At 48.6% G+C, this 17,510-nt stretch overlaps 1 protein-coding gene across 1 annotated transcript in view; it reads left to right on the forward strand.

The window, feature by feature from the left end:
* TTC28 (tetratricopeptide repeat domain 28) overlaps positions 1–17,510 on the forward strand; it is a 78,865-nt gene that overhangs the window by 41,317 nt on the left and 20,038 nt on the right. Inside the window, exons 5-11 of the mRNA XM_066561968.1 lie at positions 5,255–5,762; positions 8,374–9,715; positions 10,038–10,561; positions 12,154–12,263; positions 12,432–12,561; positions 12,912–13,130; positions 15,055–15,220. Of these exons, the coding sequence (XP_066418065.1) occupies positions 5,255–5,762; positions 8,374–9,715; positions 10,038–10,561; positions 12,154–12,263; positions 12,432–12,561; positions 12,912–13,130; positions 15,055–15,220 (2,999 nt within the window). The remainder of the gene's footprint in view (positions 1–5,254; positions 5,763–8,373; positions 9,716–10,037; positions 10,562–12,153; positions 12,264–12,431; positions 12,562–12,911; positions 13,131–15,054; positions 15,221–17,510) is intronic.

The raw sequence follows: 17,510 nt of genomic DNA on the forward strand, positions 1-17,510 counted from the left end.
GATGTGTTCTTTGCCTGCTCTGAACTTGTGAGATCCAACTTTGTGACTTGCTGGCTTATTCTTCCTGACTTTGACCAGGGTATGAGTCACTCCTCAGGGTCACCACTGTGGAGAAGCTTGTGGTTTTAACTGAGGAATACTTACATCACCACTAAAAATGTCAAGTCAGCCATCCTCCCTAAAGTGATTGCTCACAGGAGCCTTCCAGATTATGTCCAGAAAGCGACCAAATTTGGGCTACTTGGGGTAAAGATAGATCAACCCCAGGTGATGGGTAGCTTGATGATGAGATCTCCTTTGCAGTGTTCTTGGGCTGGTGTTTTTTGTGTGATTTCTTTGCAGAATGAGTGGAGCTTTGCAGAGCCCACCCAGAGAGGCAGCCCACTCCCCCAGGTCCCCAGCACCACATGGTGAGGGGTGTTGCACCAGTTCCCACAGGGAACAGCCTGGTCAGTATGAGTGACAGGCAGATTTACCCCTAAAAAATGGAATGAAATAGTTGTTGCTTCCAGCTTTCCAGCAAAACCCTGCTAACTTGGTCAAAACTATTTTCAGAATTACTCTGTTAAGGGTGTAGCTCAGGTTTACTTTTACAAGTGTTCTAGGCAGAACTAGGCACCTTGCTTCTAAATGATAAGGGAGGAGGTGGAGTCAGTGGAATGGAGCAGCCTTATTTTGATCTCCAAATGAGCAGCTGAAAGTCAGCATTCCCCTTGAAGAGGAAAAACTGTGAATTCTGGCAGTCAAACCCCCAGTGCTGCTCAGGTTTGCCTGGATTCACGTACTTTGTGTGATACTTTTGCCATGGAACAGGGAGAATGAGGAGTTCTCTGAAACATTAGCAATTTCCTGAGCAAGTAAAAACAGAGAGGACTGGGAGCAGACTGTCATCACAGTCCATGGCAGGCTCTGTCGTGAGCAGCAGCTCTGTGAATTTTACCCATTAATCAAATGGGAGCCAGGACCATCTCTTTATGCTGTGTATTTTGAGTCTTTCTATTGTGCCATTAATTTCTTGTTGTTCTCTTTCATTTGGTAGGTACAAAGCTCCTTTCAGGCTTTCAGATATTAGTGCTGCTGTTCCATGGCTTTGGCTTTTTTGGGGTTTGCTCTTTGTTAAAGACTGAGATTTTCTACAAATAAATAAGGATATTGATTGTCAGGGATATTGATTGCAGTATATTTTGCCCTCAGTAAATAATTGTCTAAAAGCAAATCCATTCCTTCTTTGTGTGTATGATCATGTATAAGAAGGGAGGATATTGCCTGCTGCTTCCTTTCTGATTTTCAAAAGCATGGCACACAAAGGAAGAATCTAGATGTGGCACTGGCACATCAGCCTCACCTTGAAGGGAGGAGAGAAGGACAAGTTTTAATTTTGATGGGGCACCTGCTCTGTTTGTATGTGAGACTTATCTTTGTGCATAAATCAGCCATTGTCCAAGGCAGGCTGAGGCATACCTGTGGATTCTGAGGAAATGATGAAGGGGCTTAATAGAAGTGGAGCTAAAGTGCAATTTACAGCAAATTATCATTTTAGCAGGTCCTGGAACTACCCCCATCACAGTGCTGTCCTGTCTGTGTACACAGCAGTTCCTTGGTCCTTACCTGTAAAACAAACAGCTCCTGTTGAGAAAGAGCTGGGATGTGTTCCTGGTGTCAGTTATCCTGAGCCCTTCCTACCTGGAGCAATTCCAGCAGTGGAGGGCACAGTGAGATTGTACTGAGTGTGTTTACCCACAGCACTCAGCCTGTGCTTTCAGAGCTCTGTGTGTGTGTCTGTTCTGGAACAATCTGCTCCCCTCAGTACCCTCAGAGCACTCTCAGTGAACCAGCACAGCTTTGCTTGCATTCAGGAGCAAGGGCATGCAGGTGAGGGGTGATGGGGGGCAGATGAGGAGGTTCACTGGCTTTTAGGGGTGCTGCTGCCTGCCCCCAGGACAGCTGGGATGAATATGCATGGTAATTTGCTGCATACAGTTCTACTACATCTGTAAGATCAAGCTGCTATTACTCTGTGCCCACAGGGAGAAGGGAATTTGAAAGAAGCAGCATGAAGCAGGGATGCTCCATCTCTGATCAGTCTTAATTAATGTCTGTGTTCAGGGATTAAGGGTACCTTACAGTGAGATACCAGGCAGAACATTTTCCATTACCTTGTCCATTTCAGGATGATTATAGAGTGTTCTTATTTAAGCAGGCTGTGCAGTCAGGTGAAGGCTTGTTTAAATGTAACATGACTGGCAAATGACCATTCTCCAGCAAGGGTGAAATACCTAAGGAATGCATCTCTGAATTGCCAGGTGCCATTCTGTGATGCACATCTGCTTAACATCAGACTCTGCCTTACTCAGCTGAAAAACCTGAGCTGGCTGTTGCTTCTGAGAGAAAGAGAGCACTTAGGAATCTTTTTCAGAGCTCCCTTCTGTGCCTCAGCTCAATGGCAGAAGAATCTGCTTTCTATTAAATTGATAAATTGCTTAATTGGAGGTGTAAGCAACCCCCACTGTAAAATTTGTCTTTGTCAGATACATAAAACATTGATTTTCTTTGTTTGCTGTTGCAAGCCCCCTGTGGTATGGAGCTGCAGTCTCACCCTGCTACCAAGCAGAGGTGTGTGCTAGCAGAGATGGAGTCTGTTTGCCATGTGGCAGCTGTGTGCTCTCCCTGCCAGTGAGGAGGGAACACCCCATCCCTCTTGGGGCTGAGCCACTTGGGGTTCCCAGTGGATCCTGTAATGTGGAGGATTTTATTAAATACACACTCATAAATTTATCTTCTGGATAAATTCATATTATACATATTCCTAATTCCTTGAAGTGAGTCACTGGAGTCACCCAGCAGATGCTATCACCAAACTGTTCCTAAACACTGCTCTAGGGACAAGCTGCCCTTGCTGCCCCCAGAGCACATAGAGCACTGATGGTTATCTTGCTGAGGATTGCTGCTGCACAATCAGCCCCAGCCTGGGAAAGCCAGGAGTGCCACAGGCTGTCCTCATGCTGACTCCCAGAGGATTGAGAAGGGCTGTTCTCAGCTCAGGTAACAGCAGAAGCTGGTGCAGAATAAAATATGAGGACCATTGTAATGAAGGACATACCAGAGGGTAGAGGTGGCTTTCCTGCCTTGTCTGTGTGTCTGGGTGAGCCACAAAAAACAAAACAGCCCCAGCTTTGTAATCAAGCTGTGCTATTTTTCATCAGTTCTTCACCCTTTATTTTCTATTTCTCTTTTTGTCTCCTTCAACTTACTTTTCTTTTCTGCTTCACTAGTCCTCCTGCCACATCCTGGTTTAGATAATCCAGCCCTGGGCACTCAAGCATGTCAGCCAAGTGTTTTTGCATGCTCTGAGAATGGTTGCCAAGCTTGTACCCTTCATTCTAGGTCTTTAATGTGAGCCTGGGCATGCTCTTGGGCTAAGGGATTAGGAGCCCTAAGAATAAACATTTCCAGCCTCACAAATTTCAATTCCTATCATCTGCTTCCCATTCTAGGAGACATCCTAAAGATTTCTTCCCATGTGTGGGATGCGCAGTCCCTGCTTCTGTCAAGTTTCTCTTGTGCACACACAATCTGAGATCTGCTGCTTTCCATTTATGCCTCTTTTCCCCAGCCATAGCCCATTAACATCATCTGAGTCTCTGCCTGATGGCTCTTGGCCAGAGCTCATCTCTTCAGCAATCTGCACGCATGGATGTCCACTTTTTTTTATTTTAGCAGCCCCAGGAGACACCAGATTTCACTGACTCCTTGTTTTCCAGAAAGACATTTCTATTCTCTTCCCAGCAATAACAGAAGTTCTGTTGCTGGTGGTGGCCAGTGTTGCAGAATTTCTGAACTTTCAGGCTGGATCAGTTCTCACAGCATGGTACTGGGCTTTTCTTGGCCCAGGGGGTGCTGCTGCCCTGTTCCACAGCAGTGGGCATGATGCTTCCTATCAGGATGAAGGGAGCTCTGATGCATCTTGAGGCCTGTAATGGGCCCCACTTTGGTCTGGGCCAAGTGGGGCCTGCCTGTATCTGGTTTTTTCCCTTTTTTTCCCTACTTAGGTTGCAAATGACTCAGTACACTGTATATAAGTTTAAATATAAGTATTTGAGCTTCATGAAGATTTGTGTAAAAATGGAGTCCAATTCAGAGCAATAATTTTTGTGTTGGTTTTGTAGCAGCCTCCAAACAGGCCCCCTCAAACCCTCTAAGAGCTCTCCCTCGCATTGTCAGTCAAGAATTTATGTCACTGTGCTGCTGAAGAGCCTGTCCAGGGCCAGACCACCCCAGTACTGCAGCCAGTGTGACCAGCATGGAGCAGGACCCAGTCCCAGCTCAGCCTGTGGCCACACCAACAGCAGCTGGTCTGGCTGCACTGAGGAGGAGCTGGGACCACTGCCAGGACTGCCCAGGAGCCATGAGTGGCAGCCCTTGGCCAGCTGCTGCCCTCACCCTGACAGCTCCTTTTGGGAGGTTTGGAAATGGGTCACAGCTGGGCAGCAAAGGAAATGCACATGCAGGAGCTGCAGAGGAGTCGGGGTCGGCACGATGGAGTGAGCAGCCTTGCTGAGGCAGCAGTGTGTGTGAGGAACACATCCCTGCCCTTGGCTCCTTGCCCTGCTGACTGCTTGGGAGCTCTGGCTCTGCCAGGTGGAAGGCAGGTCTGCATCCTGGGAGATGCAGGGGGCAAAAGAATCTGATTTTCAGATAATTTTTCTTATTAAATACAGCTGTTTCTTGGTGGTAGGAACTTGGGTTTTCTCAGCACTGTATTTAGGTAAGATGCGCCTAAGGGACGGAGGATCCAGCTACTGAAATGCTGATGTCTTTGCTGCATTCCCAGGGTTGTGTGAGGCTCAGGGCCCTGATGCTGCACAATAAGAGCTGTGCTCTTTGGAGCATGGTGTGCTTGGTGAAGCAGAGGTATGGAAGGATGTTGTTAACTACAGCAATCACTCTCTCTGTCTCCTTAGTAGTCTCTGCACCTTTGCAGTGCTGTCCTTCCCCTCTGCCAGGTACAAACACACACTGCACACATCAAAGAAAGAGGTAGTCCAAGCCATGTCCTCCTGAGTCAGCCCCATCCCTTCCTGCTGCCTCCACAGAAGCTGCCTGAGCAGATTAGAGCTGCAGAGAGCAGGTTTTCTAGTTGGTAGTCACATTCTTTCACCAGAATGGCCTCTCATGGTTTCGATTTCTAGGACTGGGGCCATCTGACTTGTTGCCATGAGTGCTTGTACTTACATGGTCTCCCTTACCCCTGCAGGCAGCATCCTCAGCACTGAGCAGCCTGGGCCACGTGTACACAGCCATCGGGGACTACCCCAACGCCCTGGCCAGCCACAAGCAGTGCGTGCTCCTCGCCAAGCAGTCCAAGGATGAGCTCTCCGAGGCACGGGAGCTGGGCAACATGGGAGCAGTGTACATTGCCATGGGGGACTTTGAAAACGCAGTGCAGTGTCACGAGCAGCACCTGAAGATTGCCAAGGAGCTGGGCAACAAGCGGGAGGAAGCTCGAGCCTACAGCAACCTGGGCAGTGCTTACCACTACCGCAGGAACTTCGACAAAGCCATGTCCTACCACAACTACGTGCTGGAGTTGGCCCAGGAGCTGGCTGAGAAGGCCATTGAGATGAGAGCTTATGCTGGCCTGGGCCATGCAGCTCGATGTATGCAAGACCTGGAGAGGGCTAAGCAGTACCATGAAGAACAGTTGCACATTGCTGAGAGCCTGCAGGACCGAGCTGCTGAAGGCAGAGCCTCCTCCAATCTAGGTAAGGTCCTGACAGAGAGCAGAATTTGTCATGGGCTGCTGAGACTATCAGTGCTTAGGATGGCCAAGATCTGCTCTGTGCTGTCTTCTTAGTCACCCCAGTTTCACCACGCTGCCTTAGTAAATTAAACAGGCCCTTGGCAGATTGTGTGCTGCTGTACTGTATTCTGTGTTCAATTATTAAATTCCTTAGAAGAACACTAGAAAGCACAAACTCACAGCAAAAGGGAAATGAAAAGATAAAATGCATTTGGGGAGCTCTTCAGGAGTTAGGAATAAATGTAGGTTTTGCACTAATGCAAGAAGTGATGTGGCATGTTACCTGGCCATTTCTTTGGGAGCTTGTCAGCAGGATCTCTTGATATATTGCTGCCTTGTAAGTCGAGATACACGTGGATCAAATCCTACCTAAGTTTGTTTTCCAAATATACTCATTGAAATACTAGGGTGTAGGAGTCTTGCATTCCCCTAAGGAGCAGCACTGGCATGCTGCTGGCAGGCTGGGAGAGACAGTTCCATTCAAGTGAAGCCTGTTTCTCCTGCTGCCTCACAGCACCAGATGTGGGAGTTACCAAGGATGCATTTCCATCTCTGCCATGGCTGTGGCAGTTGTGCTGCCAGTGTTCCAGCTGTTATTTGGGATGTGTTCTCAGTTGGCTGGGAACAGCAAAGCAGGGCTGGTGCTGGGATATCAAAATAAGTGTTTGTTGGCAGCCCCTGAATCCCAGCCCTTGCAGGCTGCCCCACGCTGTAAATCAGCTCCTGTTTCTGCTTGGCAGTTGGCACTTGGTTCATTTGTAGATGCTAATTGTACTCTGATGTTATCAACAGCAGGTAATTGAAAAGAGCTTGATGAATTACTTAATTTCTCTTAGTAGCTGAGTCTTCAGGAGCTGAATGAAGAAGATAAGGGGAGCTTCAGAAAACAAAACAATCACAGCTTTTTAATTAGTGTTGCAAATCTCCTCCTTTACACAAATTGAGGCGGATCCGTGGGGCAAAATAGGTTTGTGATGCAAAAATGCTAGTGGGCTGCTTAGCATGAGAGAGCAGTGAGCATGAGCAAGGTTTCTGTTAATGTGACAGCACCCAGCAAGCAGGAGGGCTGGGAGAGGAGGCCTTGCATGAGCAGCAAAGCACAAACCACATTCCCCATCTCTTCTCCAGTGTGGGACCTTGTCTTGGGGACCCTGTGGCTGCAGTCCTGGGGAGGTGCAGAGATGTGAGAGATGGACTGCTGCAGCAGAGAATGCTTCTCAGTGTTGGATTTTAGCCTAAATATAACTTTGAGTTGGTATGCTGACTCAGCCACTCCACACTTTGTGTTAGAATAGTTCTCTGAGCACGGGGTCTCACGTTTCAGCTGTTATTTGGCTGTATTTTTTGTCTTCTCTGTCAGAGTTAAGTTACACTGGAGAAAGGGAACATGCAGTTCTTGTTGAGACACTCTATTATTGTTGTTTAAAACGCATCCAGTACCAATCAAAAAGTCAAGTTTTAATTGTCTCTTTCATCTAATCCACATGCAAAACAAAACCTCATCAAAATAACCCTGCTGACAGGCAAAAAAATGTATCTAAATGTGTGTTTCTAGGCCAGAATGTTAGAGTTGGCCTCTCTGCTGAAGCAACAGACATTTTCTGTTGCATTTCCCTAATGCAGATGGAAAGCACCCTTAAGTGCGTGATCCGGTGTTAAGCAGGGCAGACATGGAGTGTAACAGAGCCCAGCTGCTGCACTGTTCTGCAGGGAGATACTCTGCACTCTGGGATGAGGTGAGCAGGAGGTGATGGACTGAGGATGAAGCACAAGCTATCAGCCTTTCACAAGACGTGGAGTTTAACCAGAAGTCTCAGGTTCTCAACCTTTGCAAAGCATCTGGTATTTCCAAACACTCAGGCTCCATGTGGAGACCAGGCTTTGCAGCCTCTGCAGCTTTTAAGGGTTCCCACTATGATGAAGAGAAGACAGTTCACATTATTAAGAGAACGCAATTTAAAGTCTCTCGGTGCTGCCTCTTTCCAGCTCCAAGAGAACTTCTGTACCTCTTTTCATGTGCTCATCATGTTGCCCAAAGATGCCAGATATTTTCTCTTGAAGCTTCTGGAATTAATGTCAAAAAACATTTGCAGGGCCTCCTTCAGTGGCTCCCAAACCTCCAGGCTTGTTCACAGGTGTTTGCAAAGTAGCCACAGGCATTATTAGCACAGAGTTTAATTGAAATGTAGGTGGTATCATCAGCAGAATCAGAGCTCCTGTTCCCGTGTCTCATAACAAATGCAAGATGATTCAACTGAAATTGAAAAGCATCTGCAAGTGCTGTCTCACTGAACATGTGGAGTCTGAGCTCTGGAGCTACCAGGTATCACTTCTGGAAATAAACAGTGATTTTATAGGGCCAGACTGTGTCTGGTTGTCGTGGTGAATGGGTGCTTTTGTATAACATGAAACCTAAACCTTCCCAGGGCCTTCCCTGTAAGAAGCAAGGAGGCAGAAGGGCTGAACAAACGGCAGGGAAGGGGCCAGGCTGCAGGCAGTCCTGGTGTGCAGGGTGCTGCAGAGGTTTAGTACAGGGCTCTGTGTTTATTGAGCTGGTTTCTGTTGTTTTCCAGGAATCATTCACCAGATGAAAGGTGACTACGACACGGCGCTGCGGCTGCACAAGACACACCTGTCCATAGCGCAGGAGCTGAGCGATTACGCGGCCCAGGGCCGGGCCTACGGCAACATGGGCAACGCCTACAACGCCCTGGGCATGTACGACCAGGCCGTCAAGTACCACCGGCAGGAGCTGCAGATCTCCATGGAAGTCAACGACCGAGCTTCTCAGGCATCCACACACGGCAACCTGGCTGTTGCTTATCAGGCGCTGGGGGCCCACGACCGTGCTCTGCAGCACTACCAGAATCATCTCAACATCGCCCGGGAGCTGCGGGACATCCAGAGCGAGGCACGAGCCCTCAGCAATTTGGGCAACTTCCACTGCACACGAGGAGAGTTCGTGCAGGCAGCTCCGTACTATGAGCAGTACCTGCGCCTGTCCCCAGAGCTGCAGGACATGGAAGGAGAGGGGAAGGTTTGTCACAACCTTGGCTATGCTCATTATTGCCTCGGGAACTATGAGGAAGCTGTTAAGTACTACGAGCAGGATCTTGCCTTAGCAAAGGATCTTCATGACAAGCTGAGCCAAGCCAAAGCCTATTGCAACCTGGGCCTGGCCTTCAAAGCCTTGATGGACTTCAACAAAGCAGAGGAGTGTCAAAAGTACCTGCTGTCCCTGGCACAGTCTCTGAACAATTCCCAGGCCAAATTCCGAGCTCTGGGGAACTTGGGGGATATTTTTGTCTGTAAAAAAGATGTACATGGTGCAATAAAATTTTATGAGCAGCAGTTGAGCTTAGCCCATCAGGTTAAAGACAGGAGACTGGAAGCCAATGCCTATGCAGCCCTGGGCTCTGCATACAGGATGGTGCAGAAGTGTGACAAGGCTTTGGGTTACCACACACAGGAGCTGGAGGTGTACCAGGAGCTGGGGGATATGTCGGGTGAATGCAGAGCACACGGTCACCTTGCTGCAGTGTATATGTCACTTGGGAAGTACACCATGGCCTTCAAGTGCTACGAAGAGCAGTTGGAGCTGGGCCAGAAGTTGAAGGACCCCAGCATCGAAGCCCAGGTCTACGGTAACATGGGCATTACCAAGATGAACATGAATGTCATGGAGGAAGCCATTGGCTACTTTGAGCAGCAGCTGGCCATGCTGCAGCAGCTCAGCGGGAACGAATCCGTACTGGATCGGGGACGAGCCTATGGGAACCTGGGAGATTGTTATGAGGCTCTGGGAGATTTTGAGGAAGCTATAAAGTATTATGAACAGTACCTGTCTGTGGCTCAAAGCTTGAACCGTATGCAAGATCAGGCAAAGGCCTACCGAGGCTTGGGCAGTGGGCACAGGTAAGGAGCTGCACGTGTGTTCTGGTGTCAGGGAAGTACAAGTACAATCAATGCAGTGTGGTGCTGATGGGTGTGTTTGAGGGCCACACACACACACAAAGTGATGTGACACAGGAGTGAGTTAGAGTCCTGTGGATGCTGAGGACTCTGCTGACAGCTCAAAATACAAAGCTGATGACACTGCCCAGAGAGGAGGAGGTTGATTCAGAAGTGCTGGGGATGTCTACTGGGGGAGAGCCCCTGGCCTCTGGGGGAAATGGCAAAACACCTTCTCTCGAGGAAATACTGGCAAAATAAACACTGCTGTTTTCTTCCCTTATAGGGCCATGGGAAGTTTACAGCAGGCTCTGGTGTGCTTTGAGAAGAGGCTTGTAGTAGCACACGAGCTGGGGGAGGCATTTAACAAAGCCCAGGCTTACGGGGAGCTGGGGAGCCTGCACAGCCAGCTGGGCAACTATGAGCAAGCCATCTCCTGCCTGGAGAGGCAGCTGAACATCGCCCGGGAGATGAAGGACCGAGCCCTGGAGAGCGACGCCGCCTGTGGCCTGGGCGGGGTGTACCAGCAGATGGGCGAGTACGAGACAGCCCTGCAGTACCACCAGCTGGACCTGCAGATCGCCGAGGAGACCAAGAACCCCGCGGGGCAGGGCCGTGCCTACGGCAACCTGGGCCTCACCTACGAGTCCCTGGGCACCTACGAGAGGGCTGTGGTGTACCAGGAGCAGCACCTCAGCATCGCGGCGCAAATGAACGACCTCGTGGCCAAAACTGTGTCCTACAGCAGCCTGGGGAGGACTCATCATGCTTTACAGAACTACTCTCAGGCTGTGATGTACCTGCAGGAAGGTAAGAGGATGAGTTGCACAATAGAGAATGTAGGGTCAGAAGGGTGGAAGGGAGACCTGAAGACAGGGAGAGATGGGGTACTGTAAACATGGCTCAAAAAGGATGTGTTTGACAGTGGCCTTTGATCACTTCTAGAAATAAACAGAAGTGCAGAATCTCTTGCAGACATCCACAGCTACTGCTGAGCATCTGTGAGTAGCTGTCTATGGAGCTGTTATGGCCAGTGTGCCATCTCAGTTGGAGCCTTCTTGGTGTCCTCTAGACGAAGCATGATCTGTGCCTTCCTCAGGGCATCTTAGGTGCCTCCAAGAATGAATCTAGACTGTAGCTAGCAGAGTCTCTTTGTAAAGCTCATTTGTGCTTGAAGGTGTAAACCTTCTCTATAAATGGCATTGCATACCAGGATCTGGCTCTGGGAAAATCACAGAGGATTGTGATGAATCTCTCTGATCCTGAGATGTCTGTTAGGAGAGATTTATGCCTTGCTCTTCTAACATGTTCACCTAGGAGTGAGACAAAGTGGATGAGTTCCCCTAAAGTCTGAGTGAAAACAAGTGCTGTTTGATAGAGAGGTGAGGGAAATTCAGCCTGAGGTGTCCAGGAGCTGTCTGCCACTGCTGAGTGCTGGGTCAGTGCTGGCCTGGGAGCTGTGCTGCTGCAAGGGGGTGCAGCATGCAGGCAGCAGCTGATCAGGCTGTAGGCTCTGATGCAGCAGATGAGCAATGTAGCTGGAGTGTATGAAGCTGGAGGCCGAAGGATGTATTACATCAGTTAGTTTGGTTTTCATGAAACTGACCTTGGCAGGATTCCAGTATGCTGTTGGAAGGGGAGAAATGAAGCACAGCTCCTTCTCCTGGTGTGCTGCAGAATTCCTGCATAGCCTGGGAATGCTAGCTGCTGTTGAGCTGCATGGTGACAGCCAGGGCCCTGCTCCCCAGGCTGGGGGAAACCCGAGGTGCCTCAGAGGAGGTGTCCCTGTTGTCAGCAGGGGCCAGCCACCAAGGCAGAGGTTTGGAGTGTGTGGAAGCGGGGACAGCACAGAAAGTGCTGCTGGAAGTGAAGTGAGCTCCAGGTCGTTCAGGCCAGGCCCCTGCCCTCTGCTCAGGCTCAGCACATAAACCGTGCAGAGCCTGCCAGAGGGCTGGGGAGAGCTGATGGGAAGCAAGCCAGGAATGTGGCAAGAGGTGTCTTTTCTGGCAGTGTTTGGCAGCTCAATGTGATTTTGTTTGTCTGAGTGGCTTTTAGGCTTTCAGGGTTTAAATGTTGAACTTTCTGATCGGGGCTTACTGAGTGTGTCTCAGGGGATGGTGCCTTAACCTCACTTAGGGAGGGCTCAGTCCATGGAAGTGTCTGTCACCTCTCATGCTGGTGCTGATGTGAGGGCTGGCAGCAGCTGCCCAGCACTGGTACTGCCCCACTGGTCATCCTGGTGCCGTCCCTGCCCTGCTCACCACCCCACCACTGGTGCTGCCCCGCTTTCTGTTCCAGTGCTGGCAGCTCCACACCTGTCTCTGCCTGCACAGGAACCCCCTTGGACTGAGACCACAGCCCCCTCTCCCCTCTGGCACTCTCTCACTCTAACTCCTTTCCAGGACTGAGGCTGGCAGAGCAGCTGGGTCGCAGAGAAGATGAAGCCAAGATCCGTCACGGCCTCGGCCTCTCCCTCTGGGCGAGCGGGAACCTGGAGGAGTCCCAGCACCAGGTACGCCATGGTCTGCCCCGTGTGCTTCCTGTTCTCTGGGAAGAAGATGTCTGGTGTGTCCCAGGGAGGCTGTGAGGCCGAGCTCCCCATCCTGAGGGGGTGGCTGCTGGCCCTGGCAGTGCTGTGTGGTGTCCATGAGGAGGTGACTGTGGCTGTTTTCCCTCCCAGCTGTACCGCGCCTCCGCGCTGTTTGAAACCATCCGCCACGAGGTGCAGCTGAGCACTGATTACAAGCTGTCCCTCTTTGACCTGCAGACATCCTCCTATCAGGCCCTGCAGCGAGTTCTTGTCAGCCTGGGTAAGAGATGCCTTCAGATGCTGAGGCTGAACTCCAGGCTCATGCCAGGAGTGAACAGCACAGCATTTCTGTTCAGGACACCATGATGGGTTTCTCTCTTTGAGTTTGGGGCACCTTTGGTTCTTCTTCCTTGCTTCCTCCATTGATTTGCCTCTCTGTGGCTCATTGTGTTATTGCCTGCAGCAAATATATTCTGTGAGACTGTGTTCCAGTGCAGAGACTGCTCTTTTGGGAAATAGGAGGCACTGCTTCCCCAGGTTGGGACTGGGATAGCAGCTGTCCCTGTTCCATGAATGTGGCACTGCAGACCACACTTGTGTCAGGTGTGAGACATGGCTTTGTCTTTTCAGGTCACCATGATGAGGCACTGGCAGTAGCAGAGAGAGGACGAACGAGGGCTTTTGCTGACCTGCTCGTGGAACGTCAGACTGGGCAGCAGGACTCAGATCCCTACTCTCCTGTGACCCTTGACCAGGTCCTGGAGACTGTGAATGGCCAGAGGGGACTTGTTCTCTACTACTCACTGGCTGCAGGTTATCTGTACAGCTGGCTGCTGGCTCCTGGGGCAGGTGAGCTCCTTCTTGGACACAAGAGCCTGGGAACAGGGAGAATAGGAATGAATTTGGGACCAGAGTGAATGTAGGAGGGAATCATTTCCATCTAGTACCTTAAAGCTGAACAGACTAAAAGCTATGGCATAGCCACAGCAGTAATGACTCAGAAGTGCTTATTCAGGACTTTGATGTTCACCTGGAGATGGAAATGTTTAATATTTTCATTTTTCAACCTCCAATCTGTCTATATTTCCCACAGGGCAGAACAGAAGAGTAATGAAATTCCAAGTATGTTGGCTCTATGAGAATCTTCTCTGCATAAGAATCCCTATTTTAATTATAGTTCTGTGCTTTATTCTTCCAAAAGCTTTTGAGGTTTATTCACTGAAGTGGATTGCAGAAAACAGAAGGGCATCCCCACTTCCTGATATGCCATTGAACTGCCTGATCCTCACATGAATGTGGAAACACTTATCACAGAGGAGCAAGGAGGATTAATTTGAAGAGGATTGCTTTTTGCAGACAGCTGTTATTCATTATCTAATAAAGTGATGACTATAAATTTTAACAAGTTCTTTCTGGATATAATTTAATAATTGCAGCCCTTCATCATGACAAAGCTAGAGAGATAAAAAGCACTATTTAGACTGCATGAAAAATGCTTCAGAAAGGGAAGGAAGCACTCACACATGCCTGATTTAGATGGGGTGACAGTGGTTGGAAGAGACACTTTTTGGGAGCGTTTTGCAGTGTCTGAGTGTAAGATGGGATTGTCCTGCTCTGCATCCAGTCACTAATTGGCTCTTCAGGGCTGTAGTTTGCACAATAAAATGCCAATAATTCTATAGTATCACTATCAGGCTGAGCTTATTAAAATTACATGGATCAAGTGTAGAATTTGCCACTGGGCATCATAATCAGTCTTCTCCTTGCCCAGAGTGAGCCTTGGAGAAAAGCAGTGTTTGAGTCCGTGGTTTGTGGCTGCCTCTTTGAAGGTTCTATCAGGTGATGGGAAGGGTACAGGCTGTGGTGTTTTGCTCAGGAAACTTTGCTGGGAGCCCTTCAGTAGTGACTCTGGTCCAGCCATGGTGACCTGTTCTTGTTCACTGACAGAGGGAGCAGCTTCAGTGGCAGCCCAGGGTCCTCATTGTCCCACTGATGTGGAACCCTCAGAACCTCTTGGCTGTTGCTGTGTTTGCTGCTGTGGCTGCAGAAGGAGTTGCTTTATTCTTTGTTCCTCTGCTCTTCTCTGACTGTGTGTAATAATTGATGCTGCTAAGGCATCCAGAGCAGCCTTTTACTGTTGATCACAGGCTGCAGAATTAATTATCTCAGGAAGAATAGACCAGTCTGAAAGCAGGAAGGTTTTATCTGCAGTAGCAGTGGAATTCTCAGCAAAACAGGAAGTGGCCTTTATCTGGTTTACCCATTGTGAAATGCTATCTTTTAATAATTCACTGTGCTTTAATCCATCTTCTTTCCTTTTATAGAGTAAAATCACTGTGTGTGATGTGAGGAGATTCTGCTGTAGTAACAACACTCTTGTTCAGCCTTGTGTGTTCAGTTAATTTTCTCAGAGGCTATTAATAGGTATTTTTCATGTGCATCAATTGAAATGTGAATTACTCTAGTAGGGGCTTGTATGGAAGATCTGGTTTATAATTTATTTGAGTGCTGCAATAGCAAAGGCATTCTGAGCATCTCGTAAAAGCTCTCCTTGCCTTTGTGCCTTTGAGCCATTATCTGCAAAGTACAAACCCAGATTTTAAAAACAAGGCTGGGAAATGCTGGAGAAGTTCAGTGGAGACCTGGCATAGAACACTTTGCCCCAGTTTTGTTGGAAATGCCAAATGCTTGGGGCTGTGCCATCTTCTTAGACAGCTGCTGGCAGCACTGTTGTAGCCCTGCAGAAATAACTCCTGATTCTGGTGCCTTGCAGGAATTCTGAAATTCCATGAATATTATCTGGGTGACAGCCTGACAGAAAATGCTGGGGACTTCCATGAAGCCAACAGCGTGGCCCTGCAGACACTGACAAACTCAGCACTGGAGCAGCACATCTCCAGCGTGAGGGAGGCTCTGGGGGTGGATTCCTACTACACCAGGTGAGTTGGGATCAGGGGCTCTAACATCCTGCTCTCCCACCTGAATTTATTACATTTTGGGATGAGCTAGTTGACTGAGAAGTCTGAGAGCTGAGAGTCAGAGAAGGGGCAAATTTTCAGTGCAGCAAAAAAAAAAAAAAAAGGCTTTGTTTTTTGTAACCATGATTATTTTCCTGCCAAACAACTCTATGCACATGCAAATAACATCCAAACCCAGAGAGTGTGTGGTCAATCTGTAGACTGGATGAGGAGGCAGGTGCCATGTCTGACTGTATATGGGCAGATTTCATCCTGCTTACAGTTTCCAGTGTAATTAATTCTCTTTCAATGATTTGCTTTGAAAAACTGCAAATACCATAGAAATTCTAACCATCCCCCCCCCCCCCCCCCAATGTGGCTTGTGGCTATAGCTGAGTGAATAATTTAGAACCCACATGTTGATTGTTGAGTCTTAGCCTGCAGATATGCAGATACACAAGATCCGTAACTGGAATCTGCAGTTGGGCCTCATGCAGCAGTTTTGCACATGCAATTTTTAGCTTCCTTAACTGTTTGTCACCACAGATTCTCCTCCTGGCAAAGGCAGTCCTTCAGTCTTCAGATTCTGGGATGAGTTTTTAATTTGCAGGGATCTGCTTCTTCAGCTTCTTCCTCACTTTGTGGTAGTGGTAAGGGTATGGTTTTGGTTAAGGATTCTGGGTTTAATGCTTTTCTCCAAGATCCTTGGACCAGTGTGGTACAATCATAGGCAGTCAATTCTTTCCCCATGTCAAAATCACATGCAGGGGATCAAGCAAACAAATCTTGGCTGTTCCACGTGGGTGAGCATCACTTTCTACTTTGAAACCTCTTTCCCTCTGTTATTCGAGTGCTTCCCCTCAGCCCTGCTGATTCCACAGCCCCCCAGCAGAAGCTGCCAGCCTCAGTCCCAGCCCCAGGCTCTGCCCAGCAGCAGGGTGTGAATCTGCACAGCACATGTAAAGGAGCTTGACTGCTCAGTCCTGGCTTGCTGGAGTGCTCTGGGGTTCAGGTTGAAGAGTTTTTGTGTCCACGCTGCTGTGAGCAGGGTCAGAGGTAGTGCTGAGTCTCCAGAGCATGGCTTCACACTTTCTGGAGGGGAAGGGATGCACAGCATGTTCAGTTCCACACTGCAGCCTTCAGGTTCTGCTAGAAAGGCTTCTTTCAGCTGGTCTAACTAATCCTCAAAGTAATGCATTCTTGCTAAAAAAAAAAAAAAAAAGAAGTGTAAGCGATTTTAAAATCTGCTTGAACTTGTGTCAGAACAGACTCCACTCTCTTTAGGGAGAGCATGTGACCTGCTCTCTTGGGTTCATGAACTCAAGATTTTTGCCTCTTTAAGGAGCTGTGAGTGTTACTCCAAACTGTGCCAGGACTCAGAGCTGAGCATGCCTCAACTGGAGGAAAAATGTTCAGGGAGAAGCTGTTGACAACATTTTCTTCTTCCTTTTTTCCCCTTATGTTGTTTTTATTTTAATCCCCCGTCTGTGGTTCAGCTGTCCCCATTTCAGTGTTCATGAAGTGATTGGCTTTTGTCAGGACTTACCAGGTTATAAATCATATTGACCAGGAAATTCACTCACAAGAGATCCATGATCCATACAGAAGCAGAGATACAGCTCTGGTTGCCTGCACAAGTACAGGTTGTGTGTTCATTTAATTCCTGTGCTCTTTATTGGGAAACATGCCCTTGAGGAGAGGCTTCAAGCTGTCAGGAACCCAAAAAAAAGCAGAAATGGGATGCAAGGAGGCTTCATCAGGTAGCATCCTAGGTTTATCCTAAATGTACAAATTCCAAGGTTTGTGATGTGCAGTTGTTGTGGTTTAGGAATGGAACTCCCCAGTTTGGTTCTCCCACTGAGACTCCCCAAACCCCAATACTGCTTGCTTGCTTCCTCCCCCTCTCTCCCTCCTGGTGGCTGGAGAAGAGAATTGGAAGCACAAAAGATGAAGATTGTGGGTTGAGACAAGAACAATTTACTGGAAACAGCAATGAGACAAGGAAACAAACAGTAACAGCAACAACATTAACAAAAAAAGGGTACAAAATAGAGAGAATGATTCACATGCAAAATGCTCACTGAGCCAAACCCAGTCCACCATGAGCACCCCAACTGCACTGAGAAAATTTAGATATTAATATCAGGAGACTGGGAATTCAGAATTGTTGGGCTGTTTCTCTGTATTGCTGCTTCACTTGGGGCATTGACAGAGTAAATCTTTGTGTGCTTTCTCTCTTTGTGTAACAGGAGTGGCAGCACAGCTCCCTCTG

The sequence above is a fragment of the Molothrus aeneus genome, chromosome 18, assembly GCF_037042795.1.
Source record: "Molothrus aeneus isolate 106 chromosome 18, BPBGC_Maene_1.0, whole genome shotgun sequence".
Lineage (NCBI taxonomy): Eukaryota > Metazoa > Chordata > Aves > Passeriformes > Icteridae > Molothrus > Molothrus aeneus.